General features: G+C 39.7%; 1 protein-coding gene across 17 annotated transcripts in view; it reads left to right on the top strand.

Annotated features, from left to right (window-relative positions):
- The window catches only part of RMND1 (required for meiotic nuclear division 1 homolog), a 34,275-nt gene that overhangs the window by 16,373 nt on the left and 5,792 nt on the right, over window positions 1–12,110 (top strand). For 11 of the 17 annotated variants that reach the window (XM_086318342.1, XM_086318347.1, XM_086318341.1 and 8 more), the window contains 6 exons: window positions 1,184–1,223; window positions 3,229–3,329; window positions 5,242–5,348; window positions 6,284–6,348; window positions 7,079–7,155; window positions 9,513–9,633. In XM_086318342.1, the coding sequence (XP_086174468.1) occupies window positions 1,184–1,223; window positions 3,229–3,329; window positions 5,242–5,348; window positions 6,284–6,348; window positions 7,079–7,155; window positions 9,513–9,633 (511 nt within the window). Of the gene's footprint in view, window positions 1–1,183; window positions 1,224–3,228; window positions 3,330–5,241; window positions 5,349–6,283; window positions 6,349–7,078; window positions 7,170–8,393; window positions 8,427–9,512; window positions 9,634–12,110 lie in introns of all 17 variants that reach the window. The other 6 variants (XR_015133331.1, XR_015133328.1, XR_015133327.1 and 3 more) reach the window with 2 other exon arrangements.

Genomic DNA, 12,110 nt, shown 5'->3' with positions numbered 1-12,110 from the left:
TCTAATCCAGCATATTGAAACTATTATCATTTCTACATGTAACCAGTCCACAATTGATGAGATTTAGATCCTCCTTTTCTTCCTAAGTCTGTGAAACCTGGCACATGTTTTCCACTTACCGCAGCTCTCAGTTTGGAGCAGGTCTGTTTGAGGTACCTGTTAGTTACACGTGGTCACACAGGGCTTGAGCCCCATACCCTGCAGTTCCTGCGACCTCTCGTCTGCCTGGAGGCGCTTCTCTGAGCTAGTGCTCTGGCTGCTTCAGTACCTTCTCCAGTCAGCGTCCTGAGACCCTACCCTGGCCTTTTGCCACAGCTCACTCACTGCCTGGTCTCACTGCCTGTCTTCTTACCCCACCACCAGTCTGTCTGTCTGCATCTCTGTAGGCAGGATAATTTGACAGTAGGTAATTCTGACCACTACACTACCCTGCTTAAAATTCCACAGGATTTGACCAAACTCCTGATCACAGCAGGAAGTTCCTTCCGGGGTTGTCTCTTACCACCTTTGTCTCTACCCGCCCTCATCCACAGCCACTCACACCACTAGCTCTTTTTTCTGCGACATCGCATGCCTGCCTCACACCTTCTCCCGGAGCTGGGGTGTTTCCTCTGCTGTATCTCCTCCTCTCATTTTCTCGTTCAGCTTGGTAGTCTTGTACGAACAGTGTCCCTCCAGTGTGCCCCTACGTAGATCCTGCAACTCTTAGAATTCAGATTGCCAAGATTGGCCAAGAAGTTCTTTGGGGTTTTTCCATAAGATGTTACTGATGTATATGTCTGGCTGAGTCCCTTTGCTGTCCACCTGAAACTATCCCAGCATTGTTTGTTAATCGGCTATACCTCAATACAAAATAAAGAATTTAGAATTTTTTTAAAAAATTGAATCAGGTTATGAAACAACCTAGATACGTGAAATTATGTAGTATTACAATAATTGTTACTCTGCAAACCACTTGAGAAATCCATGAATTTTTGAGAGGCCAAGTTTTTTAATCAAAAGTTCAAAAAATAGCTTTTGTTTATCATATCCATCCAGGGGCCATCATGTCAAATCCATAATAAATCATATTTTTTTAATTGGCATTCTAGATACATTCTAGAAGCTACACCTAAAGCATGGCTCTGTGTGTGGCCCTGAAGAATGTATTCCACCTTTAACCAAGTTTATTCTTTTAAATCAGGGAAGGAGCTGCTGTGTTCTGGAATGTGAAAGACCAAACTGTAAGTATAAATACAGTGTGAAAGCATTAAAACTTAGTTTTCTGAGAATAAATTGTTAAGTAGCCCTCAATAACCTGAGCCATTGGATGATAAAATGACAGATAATCTTCAGTTTCTTTGCTCAGCATTACATGATGTTGATCCTAACACTGTCATCTTCCAAAATTGTCATTTTGACTACAGGTTACCTACATTTTCCATTCTCTGGGCACACACTGATTTGTGGAGAATCAGAAGAATCCCTGCTATACTGCAGATAGAAGAAGTGTACTTCTCACATGATAGCCTACAAATGAGTAGTGTTCACACAGTTAACTGGAAGCTGGCTGCCTTGAGTTTTATTTTAGATCAAGATCAAGTTTTCTAGAACATTTTCACTCACTGGAATTCATTTCTTTAATATCCCAATCAGGATTTGTTTAATACAGCCTTTTCAGGGGCAGTTTGGTAATACACATCAAAACTTTATGTTTAACTCAGCAATTTTACATCTAGAAAGTTACCCAAAGAAAATAATCACATTATAGGTGATGAATGATATACAGAAATGTTCAACACATTATTTACAATAGCAAAAATGAGAAATAACCAAAACACATAATAAGAGAAAGCTTGTTAAGTAGATCTGTAGAATAAAATCTACTGTCTATCAGGTAGAATCTAGTGCTTAAAAGTCATGTGGGGAAAAAAGCCTGTTCCTGGGGATTGCCTGGTAGGCTTTCCTGGTGGCTCAGATGGTAAAGAATCCACCTGCAATGTGGGAGACCTGAGTTCAATCCCTGGGTTGGGAAGATCCCCTGGAGGAGGGCATGGTAACCCATTCCTGTATTCTTGCCTGAGGAATCCCCATGGACAGAGGAGCCTGGCAGGCTACAGTCTGTGGGATCTCAAAGAGCTGGACAAGACTGAGCAACTAAGCACAGCACAGCACATGATACAGTTAAATTAAAAGAGCAGGTTACAGACTATAACTGATATAATACCAGAGCTGTACTAAAAGTGTGCTTCGTATAATCCCAGCTTTACTAAAAGGAGGTACCCACACACATAGAGGGTGGGAAGAGAGAGACTGAGGAGTGGTTTCCTGGAGAAAGAAATATAGGCCAGCAATAGATGTAAGAAAAATGTAACCCAAATTGGCTATTTGAAGTTGCAAAGATGTAAAAGGCTGACAATACTCAGTAATTTTTTAAGAATGCTTTCATAAATCTTTGGATTCTAAAATTGGAAATCCTGCCTGCCACAAGTAAAAAGAGACAGATTCCACATGCTGCAACTATCGATCTTGCATGCCACAGTGAAGAGTGAACATCCTGCGTGTCACCGTTACAAGCGTGTGTGTCTTTTGATCTAACAAATCCTGAAGAAGTATTTCCACAGGCCCTGAAGATACTTGCATCAGGCTGGTGCCTGTGACATTGTGTTAGTGGAGAGGAGAAAAAAGTCCCCCATGAATGGACATTTAGAATGGTTAAATCAGTTGTGGTTCCTCCGTTAAGGAGAACAGCATTGAAAATGTTTGTATGTACAGTACCATCCCATTTATATAAAAAGCAAACTAAACATACATATATTTACATGTAGGGGGACGTCTGGAAGGATATGCACCGAGTTTAATCATGATTACCTTCAGGGATTAGGAATGCAGGAGAATAGAGAGATTATCACTTTCTATTACTGTGTTGTTTAGATTTTTACAGGTGTTTTACTTAAACATTTTGTGTGTGTGACAACACACACAAAGAAAACAAGCCGTAGTGTTGCCGTGTTTCCTCTGGGCTGTGGGAGATGGGTTGTTTCTGTTTTCCTCTTTAAGGGCCCCTGTGTTTTCCAAATGTAACAACAAATGGATGTATCCTTCCAGTTAGTTTAGCCTCACCATGAGTTTGCTTTTTCCTTAAAACCTGAAGAACAAAACAAACATCATTAAATGTAATTTTTAAAATGTTACAACCATCACTGAGGGGGTCAAGATAATTTGAGGTTAATCTTCCTTTTCTTCTAGATGAAGCATGTGATGCAAGTTCTAGAAAAACATGAAATTCAGCCCTATGAAATTGCGTTGGTTCACTGGGAAAATGAAGAGCTTAACTACACAAAAACAGAGTAAGCACCTTTTTATCAAATTTATGAAACAGGCACTTGAAATAACTAGGGAAAGCAGTAAAGAAGGTCAAGTCTTTATGAATTTGGAGACAAATTTTGAGGAAAAAAGCTATTAATACAAACAGAAAGCCAAAGCAATTAATATTAGTGGACAGACAATTTTTTAACTTCTCAGGCTACCCATAAACTAAAACAAGTAGATAGTATAACCCCAAAATAATGTTTCCTAAATAGCCGAAATCAGTAAAAAGTAGTGTGCCTTTGTCAGAATGAACCTGTCAAATTATTCTAGTAGCTTTTTTTTCTTATGTAAATTCTTTTTGCTTTTTTCCTATTGATTTTGAGTATAAAAAGTATTTAGTATAATGAGGGGATGCTCTAAGGGAACCACTCACAGGAATGGAGGTGCCTGTAAGAAGTGGGGGCCTGCTGTACCTGCTCAGGTCAAAGGTATGGGGAGACAGCATCCTGGCTGATTTTCCTGTCCCAGCAAGGGTGCAAAAATGAGGAGAGATGTTAGGGTGGAGAGAGCAGGCAGTGGGAACAGGATTAAAAGGTCTTTATTCTCAAGGAGGTCCCTACCTAGTGGAATGTGAGAGTTGGGGGAAAAGTCTTGGTGCTGAGCAAGGAAGCAACGCAATCAGAGCTTTAGGGAAATTTGGAAGAGACACCAGCTATAGAAAGAGTAGATGGGCTAAGAGCAAGTGCTAATTGCCAGCGATGAGCTTTCCTGTATCATTTTATCTGACATAGTCGCCGGGATTGTGGCAAACCAGCTTTCAGGTGAGATTCAGAGACGCTGGGCACCTGACTCATGAGTGAGGACCCAGGCCCACGGTGGGTGCAGAAGACAGCGATGGTGTGAGCCGGGGACATGACAGATGAGGAGCCAGTAGAATTGTTGCTCATTTTATTCATTATTAAGCCCATGGCCTTGTGGTCACGTTTCCCATCAGTTCCCCTCCCATAGTCTGCCTCCAGATTGCACTGTGACTTACTAGGCATTGTCCCCCACCCACCTGTAGGTGTGCACACACGCATACCCATCTCACAGTCTCTAGAGATTCAAGTGCTTGGCTCTGGATCCTGGAGTCAGATTTGGTTTCATCAAGAGACCATCCTTGCCTCCACCAGTGCGGTGGGTGTGTGAGTCCTTTCTGTGACCCAACTGCCTACTGTCTCACTCTGTGTGGGCCGAGCTCCTTCATAAAGCATCTCATCAGCTCTGCCCTCTGTCTCATGTCTTCTGTTTTTCCCCCACCTTAGGCTTTTGGAGTGGATTCTGCCTCCTCTCTCCCTCTTCATCCAGCTCTCTTTGTCTTTCTGGTCGCTCATCTCTCGCGAAAGTTTAGCCTGTCCTTTTCCTCTTTGCTTATGATGCTTATATCCCCAAATTCCCTTCCTTCCCTACTTCCCCAGTCATTCCAGAATTGTCTACATATGCATCTTAATTTTTCATAACTGCCCGGTTTCCCTCCACATCCCTACCGCATTAGCATCATTTTAGATTATACTGTGTATAGTTAGACATTCAGCATTTATTCACTTAGCAACTTATTGTAACCATTTTCCCTTTTCTACTAAATATCCTTTCAAAACATGCATGTTTACTTTTGTGCCGAATTCCTGTAGATGAACTGTTCTTGCACACTTAGTTTCTTTCCTGATTTCTTACTATTAAACATTTGACCATAAAAAGTTTTCTGTACACAGATCTTTCTTTGCATCTTTCACTATTTCCTTAGGATAAATTTCTAGAAGTGGAATTACTTGGATCATAGGGTATGAGAACATTTGTGAGACTCTTGATACAAGTTGCCAAAATGACCTCTAGAAAGATTATAAGGTGACTTTTTTAGAAGAGAGAAAGTACTTTTCAAGATTTAGAAAAGGCTTTTTCTTTTTTCCTTAGGGGGCAGTCAAAACTTCACAGAGGGGAAATCCGGTTAAATTCAGAGCTGGATTTAGATGATGCCATTCTAGAGAAATTTGCTTTCTCGAATGCCCTTTGCCTCTCAGGTAAGTTACTGCTACTTATCAGAGAAGGTGTCACATAGTGTTCATTTCATCCAGGAAGTTAAAAGATTTAGTAGACTTTGTCATGTTTTCACAGAGTACTTCAGCAAGACCTTATAATTCCTATTTCTTTTTTTATTCCAAAAGAATATATATAGAGAGAGAGAGTATAAAATACAGTATCCATGCTACAGTTATACGTTCCTTATTAGTTGTATTGATAAAGCTTACCTGTCCAAAAATACTTTTATATTATTGTTGTTGCTGTTGTTATCATCACTCCCTTTGTTCTCTCCACTTCTGTCTGAGATTGCTGGTCTTAGGCTGTCTCTAATCCAGGCAAAGAAAGCTCAGTCTTGTGTGACTGGGCACAGGCCTCTTTGTAGAAAAGTACACCCTGGTTTTTTACAATAATGGGACAGAGGGTCACAGTGGCTCTCAGTTTTTCTGTAAAGATCCATACACCTGTATGAAACTGCAGAGGTTCTCCAAGAAAGGTTCCTGCCACCAGTCTATACCAGGCTGCTTGTGCATACCAGCCAGGAGGCTTTGGGACTTCTGAGCTATACCCGCTGCCCGGAGGAGCAGAAGGGAAGGCCAGGAGAGTCTGGTTCCTGCCCCAGCTAAAGAGCCACCCTTCATTCCAGGGCGTAGCTCATCCTCTGGGCTTCTGAGATGCAGTATGAGAAAATCAGAGATTTTACCCAGTGTAGCTTTGATCTGCCATCAGAGCTTGGAAACTGACTCACTTTCTTCTAGCTCTTTCTACGTAGTGCCCTCTTTTGTAATATAATACGTAAGTGTTCTAAAATGTCAGTTTCATATTTTTGGCCATCTGCTTCTTAAACTATTGTTAAATGGCAGTGAAGGTACTATGCAGTTTTGCATTTTGTAGAAATGTGATGATAAATGTTCAATTGTTAATCTTTTTTCTCTAGTGAAACTTGCTATCTGGGAAGCATCACTGGATAAATTTGTTGAATCTATTCAGTCGATTCCAGAGGTAATTATACCAATTTTATGCTTGTTTTCAAGGATTGAGTTCTATTGGGGAAAAATACAAATTTCACACTATAATGATGAATTTAGAAGTACAACAGACTAGTAATGAATGGTAAGAAAGCTACACTGAATTTAAGCAGGAAAAAAAAAATCCAGTTACATATAAAATTATAAAGAAACCTTTTAAAACTTAAAATTCAAATTTTGTGTGTTTATTAGTTGCTCAGTCATGTCCGACTCTTTGTGACTCCATGGACTTGTTGCCCACCAGGCTCCCCTATCTGAGGATTTTTTCAGGAAGGAACCAACCCAGGAATCGAACCTGTGTCTCCTGCATTAGCAGGCAGATTCATCACTGAGCCATCTGGGAAGCCAAAATTCAAAATAGCTTTCATTTATGGTATACTTTTAATGTAACTGAATTGAAATGAAATGTTTCCTGTCAAGGAAACTGTGACCACTTTTCTCGATTAAAGAAACAAATGTTTTGACAAGTTATGAGAAAAGTAGCAGCATGAAAAATGCGTCTATAGTTATACCAGAATTTCAAATTACATATGTTAAAAATCATGCCTGCTGTAATTAACTTTCTTTTTACGTGGAGGAATAGTCATACTTGGGAAAAGAGCCCCTGGTTTTTCAGTAAGAGATTAGGAATGTACATCACAGAACATGCTAGTGAGAAGGGACACATGTGTATGTATGTATGTATTTCTCCCCCTCCCAAATAGGCTTTAAAAGCTGGGAAGAAAGTGAAACTATCTCATGAAGAAGTTATGCAGAAAATGGGTGAACTCTTTGCCCTAAGGTAAAATTTTCTCTGTAAGTGATATACTTCATATATTCATATATTTAACAATCAGCAGAAAATATCCCTGTACAGTAAAGAGCAAGCATTTGTACCTTAATGGGAATTGCAGCTGTTTTTATTTCATTCGTTATAAGCATGAACAACTCTGACCCATTAGAAGCAGCTGGGCTGTGTTAGGACTTTACTGGAAGAAATTCTGCCTGTGCAAGAGAAACCACAATTAATCTATAATAAACCCCCATCGGAGAGCACAGTAGGTGTTCTCTGGAGGTGGAAAGACACATTCTAGAATTTGAACAATGGGAATTCTCAGTACAAGTCTGTCAGTGCATCATAACTCTGAATAGACCTAATTGCTACAGAAAAGTGATGTATCATCTTTCGCTGACTCTAAGACACCGTAAGATGCCATAGGAAAGTGAAAATGCTACCAGCTAGCATATGAGACAATGCTTTTTTAATCACAATTTTAATTTTGCGCTTCCTGAACTAGCTCTTTTAGACTTATTTAGATGTAGATTTATCACATTTTATGTATTCCCAGGCATACATAAAAAGGAAAACATGAGGGAAGTAAGTTGTCTAAGGCAATGACAGCTGAGTCCCAACTGCCACCTGTAAGACATCATCACTTTTAAAGATGCCTCCGTTTTCAGAGATGTTAAAAATGGGAAGAACAGTGTCTTAAAACTGATGAAATACAATAGTGCATCATTTAAAATTAAGTTAAATTAAAAAGCCTTCAGTTTATTCTTGTAGTTTCCCTAGGGTTTATGGAGTGAAACATCCTGAATTTTGGTGTTTTTCTCACCAGGCAGCATTCTCGGTGCTTCAGCTCTCCGTGTGTGGGATGAGTGACTGGGGTTTGTCAGTAGTGTCCCTACGGGTTGCTGTTCCACGTTTTCCTTAGATATTAAAACTCGGCCTGGTGAGGAGAAGGGGGCCAGCGTTCCATCACCCATGCCTTCCTCACAGCTCAGGGACCCTAACTCAGGACACCAACAAAAATAAAAACCCCTATGTCAGGAGCATCCTGCAGCCCATCTAAAGCCTCGAGCTCGCTAAGAAGTGGGATACAGAGACTTCTCTCTCCTCTGCTCTTAATGATGCGAGCAGAATTCCATATAGTGAGTTACTATATCAAAACTCAGAAATTAGAACTAAATATGTTTAGGTTTGTGAATAGTTTCTATAGGGCCTTACTGTTCTTATCCTAAGTTTTCTTCTTTTTACAGTAAGAGTGCTTATGTGTTATTCAAAGGAATATGGTGAGTCTATGAAAAGATATAGTAGAAATGTGGCAGGTTATATCGGGTGAGAAATTAAGTCATAAATTACAGATGTGGTACGATCCCACTCGTAGACAAACAGCATAAATATTCATATGCATCTTGATGTGTATACATACTACCAGACATGTAGGTGTGTGTGCACATGTGTGTGCAAAGAAGCAGATCCTGAAGGACAACAGCAGACTGTTGGCAGGGCCTAAAGGAGTTGAGTTGTGGTGTTAGGGTAAAGGGCCTAACAGTGTTTTCTGAGTTCTTCTCCAGGGTTTTTCTTTTTTATAGTGAAAAACTATTTATGTGTTACTTCTACAATGTAAATTTTCTTTTAAAAACAAGCTCAGGCTTCATTTGTAAAAGGGTAGAAATAGAGAATTTGCTTATCCAGTGTTTGATCAAACACTGGAAGGATACTGAGGAAACCAGTAGTCATGTGAATACCTATCCACACACACCCATGCGTGCATGTGTAACAAACTTGAATGAGAAAAGAAGCTTCAGATTTTTTTACATTGGGTTTTCTTTTATCTGCTTCATAACTGTCAGTGTAAATATTGAATTAATTTGGGTGTAGATTTTGAAATTTTTTTGTTTACATGTTTCTCAGAAGTATTAAAAGAATCAGCATTCAAAACTGTTTTTATAAAACACCATACAAATAAATTAAACATATTTACAAAACAGAAATAAATTCACAGACATAGAAAACAAACTTGTGGTTACCAGTGGGGATGGGGGAGATAAATTAGGAGTTTGGGATTAACATATGCACACTGCTGTATATAAAATAGGTAAACAACAAGCTCCTACTGTGTAGCATAGGAACTGTACTCAATATCTTGTAATAACCTATCATGGAAAAGAACTGAAAGAGAATATATATATATAGAGAGAGATAGACGTATCTGTGTGTGTATAACTGAATCGCTTTGCTGTACTCTTGAAACTAACAACATTGTAAATTAACTACAATCAATGAATAAATATCTCCAAAAAAGAAAGAAAATAGAGACCATGATTTTTTAATTCAAGATACAAATTAAAAGTTATGATTTTCCTTTTTTTAAGACACCGTATAAACTTGAGTTCAGACTTCTTGATCACTCCTGATTTCTACTGGGACAGAGAAAATCTGGAAGAACTTTATGATAAAACTTGTCGGTTCCTCAGCATTACTCGTAGAGTTAAGGTATGTATTTTGTACTTCTACTGAGAGAGGAAGACACGACGTCACCTCTAAGTTGTATGACAGTGTGAAGAGAATTTTTTAATTAAGTAAACTGCTTTTGGAGAAATGTCTCTTGACTTCTGGACAGATCTCTAGATTTCCCGCTCTCGTTCTGTGTACAGTTTTCAGCTTTCACGTCAAAGGATATTCTGAATTTTACTCCAGAGGCTCAGTAAGATTGGTGAGAGTCTGGAGGCCTGGTAGTCCAGTAGATTTCTCATCAAGTTTCAAGCAAGAGTTTGTAAGGTCCAGAACTTTACTGGCAACAGTGAGAATAAGAATGAAACTTTTAAAAGAATCCTTTAAGACAGATGAAGTGGTCGGTATGGGGAGGCCAGGGAGAGAGAGGAGTAAGGATGACTAGTGTTTGCTGTGGGCAACAGGTAGAAAGATGGCAGACGTAGAAAGGTTGGGGGTGGGAGGAGGAGCCACGCTTGAGATATGTGGAGAGCACAGTAGCAAGAGAACAGCCAGTTAGACCTGTCACAAGAGCGTTTAGAAGCATGGGAGCAAAGTTGAGGAGAGAGGCAGCTGATGGAGTGATGGACGTGGGTGGAGGTGGTCATGACGGAGGTAAGCCCCGCGGCGGGAGAGAGTAGAAAACACTGGACGTTGGTATCGTGTGCACGCGGTCCTGCGACATTTGATCACGTGTAGATCCAGGTGACCACAAGGTCTGGGTACAGGTCTGTCCTGTGACCACAAAGATCTGCCTTGCCTCCTTATAGTAACACCACCATCTCTCCCCCACCGTCCCTAACCCTGGGCAGTGACTAATCTATTCCCCAGCTCTGTAACTTTGTCATTTTGGGATTGTTATATAAATAGAACTGTACCGTGTGTCTTTTAAAATGGGCTTTTTTCAATGAGTATAACACCCTTGAGATCCCTCCAAGTCATTGTCTGTATCAACCCCTGCCTTCCTATGAGCTACCTAGACATTTGGAGGGGATTCCGTTTTGATTCATCTGTATCATTTTTTAGTATGTCTCTCTGCATAGGTATTTGGTGGTTGCTGTAGGTAATCCATTATGCGTACCTTTATCACAATCCACTCTTTTCGACATTTCGCCAGATTAAATCCTGTAAGGAAACTGTACATGTATATCCCTCTTCTCTCCACTTTGAGAACTTCATCAATGTTTTAGTTTTTGCTTCGACCATCAGCATAATTAAGAAGACTCAAGAGGAGAAGGAAATTCTCTCATATTTACCCATATTTTATTCTTTCCTTTGTTCTTTTTTTTTCTTCAATGATGTTCTAAGATTTCTTTTTCTGTTGTTTGCTTTCTATTCCAAGAACATTATTTAGCCATTCTTTCAGGGTAAGTCTGCGAATATCAGGGTAACTCTGAGAATATCTAGACTTCCCCTTCATTCCTGAAGGATCTTTTTTTCCCTGGTTGAAGGATTCCAAGTGACAATTCTTTTCTTTCAACACCTAAAAATTACTGTCCCACTTTCTTCTGGCCTTCATGGTTTGAGAAATCTGCTGTATCTCTGATAATCTCAGATCTTTATACTCCAGTGAGTCTTTGAGGCTCTTTTCTCTTTTTTTCTAATCTTTTCAATAAATCGTGCTAGAACAATTAGATAGCCGTATGTTAAAAAAAAAATGAGCCCTAGTCTTGTCTTTACACCATTTCTAAATGAATTAGAGTCCTTTAAATATAAAAGGTAAAATTATAAAAGCTCAGAAAGAAAATATAGGGGAAAAGGCCTCATGACCTTGGGGAAGGCAAAGATCTGTTAGGACCAAAAAAAAAAAAAAAAAAAATCATGAACCTTACAGAAAGAATTTGATAAGTTGAACTTCATCAAAACTAAAACTACTGGTCTTTGAAAGACACTCTTTAGAATATGAAAGGGCAGGGACTTCCCTGGTGGCCCAGTGGCGAAGACTCCATGCTGCCCATGCAGGGGGTCTGGGTTGGATCCCTGGTCAAGGAACTCGATTCCACATGCTACAACTAGAGTCTGCATGCTGCAGCTGAAAATCCCTCTTGCCTCAGTGAAGACTGATAATCCCGCATGCCCCAGCTAAGTCCGGGTGCAGCCATATAAATAAACATTTTTTTAATTAAAAAGTAAAATAATATGAAAAGGCAGATCACAAATATATTGAGAATATTTCCTCCCACAGGTTGGAAGGAAATAGTCTCCATATATAACCTGACAAAAGACTTGTCCAGAATTCTTTTCGCTTGAAAAGACAACTCGGGTTTTTAAATGGGCAAAAAGATTTGAACTGACATCTCACAAAATATGTGAGTGTTCAAATGAACGTGAGAAGATGCTCAATGTTGTTGTCCGTCAGGGAAGTGCAGATGAAACGTACAGTGCGCTGTCACCACATGTGCGGTAGAGTGACTAGAATTAAAAGGACTGCCAACCCCACGTCAGGAGGGATGTGGAGCAAATGGAAGTTTCATACGTGA

Source organism: Bos grunniens, chromosome 9 (assembly GCF_055505025.1).
Source record: "Bos grunniens cultivar Pamir isolate PY7600 chromosome 9, Bosgru_T2T1.0, whole genome shotgun sequence".
Classification (NCBI taxonomy): domain Eukaryota; kingdom Metazoa; phylum Chordata; class Mammalia; order Artiodactyla; family Bovidae; genus Bos; species Bos grunniens.
This window is presented reverse-complemented; position numbering and strand designations above follow the sequence as displayed.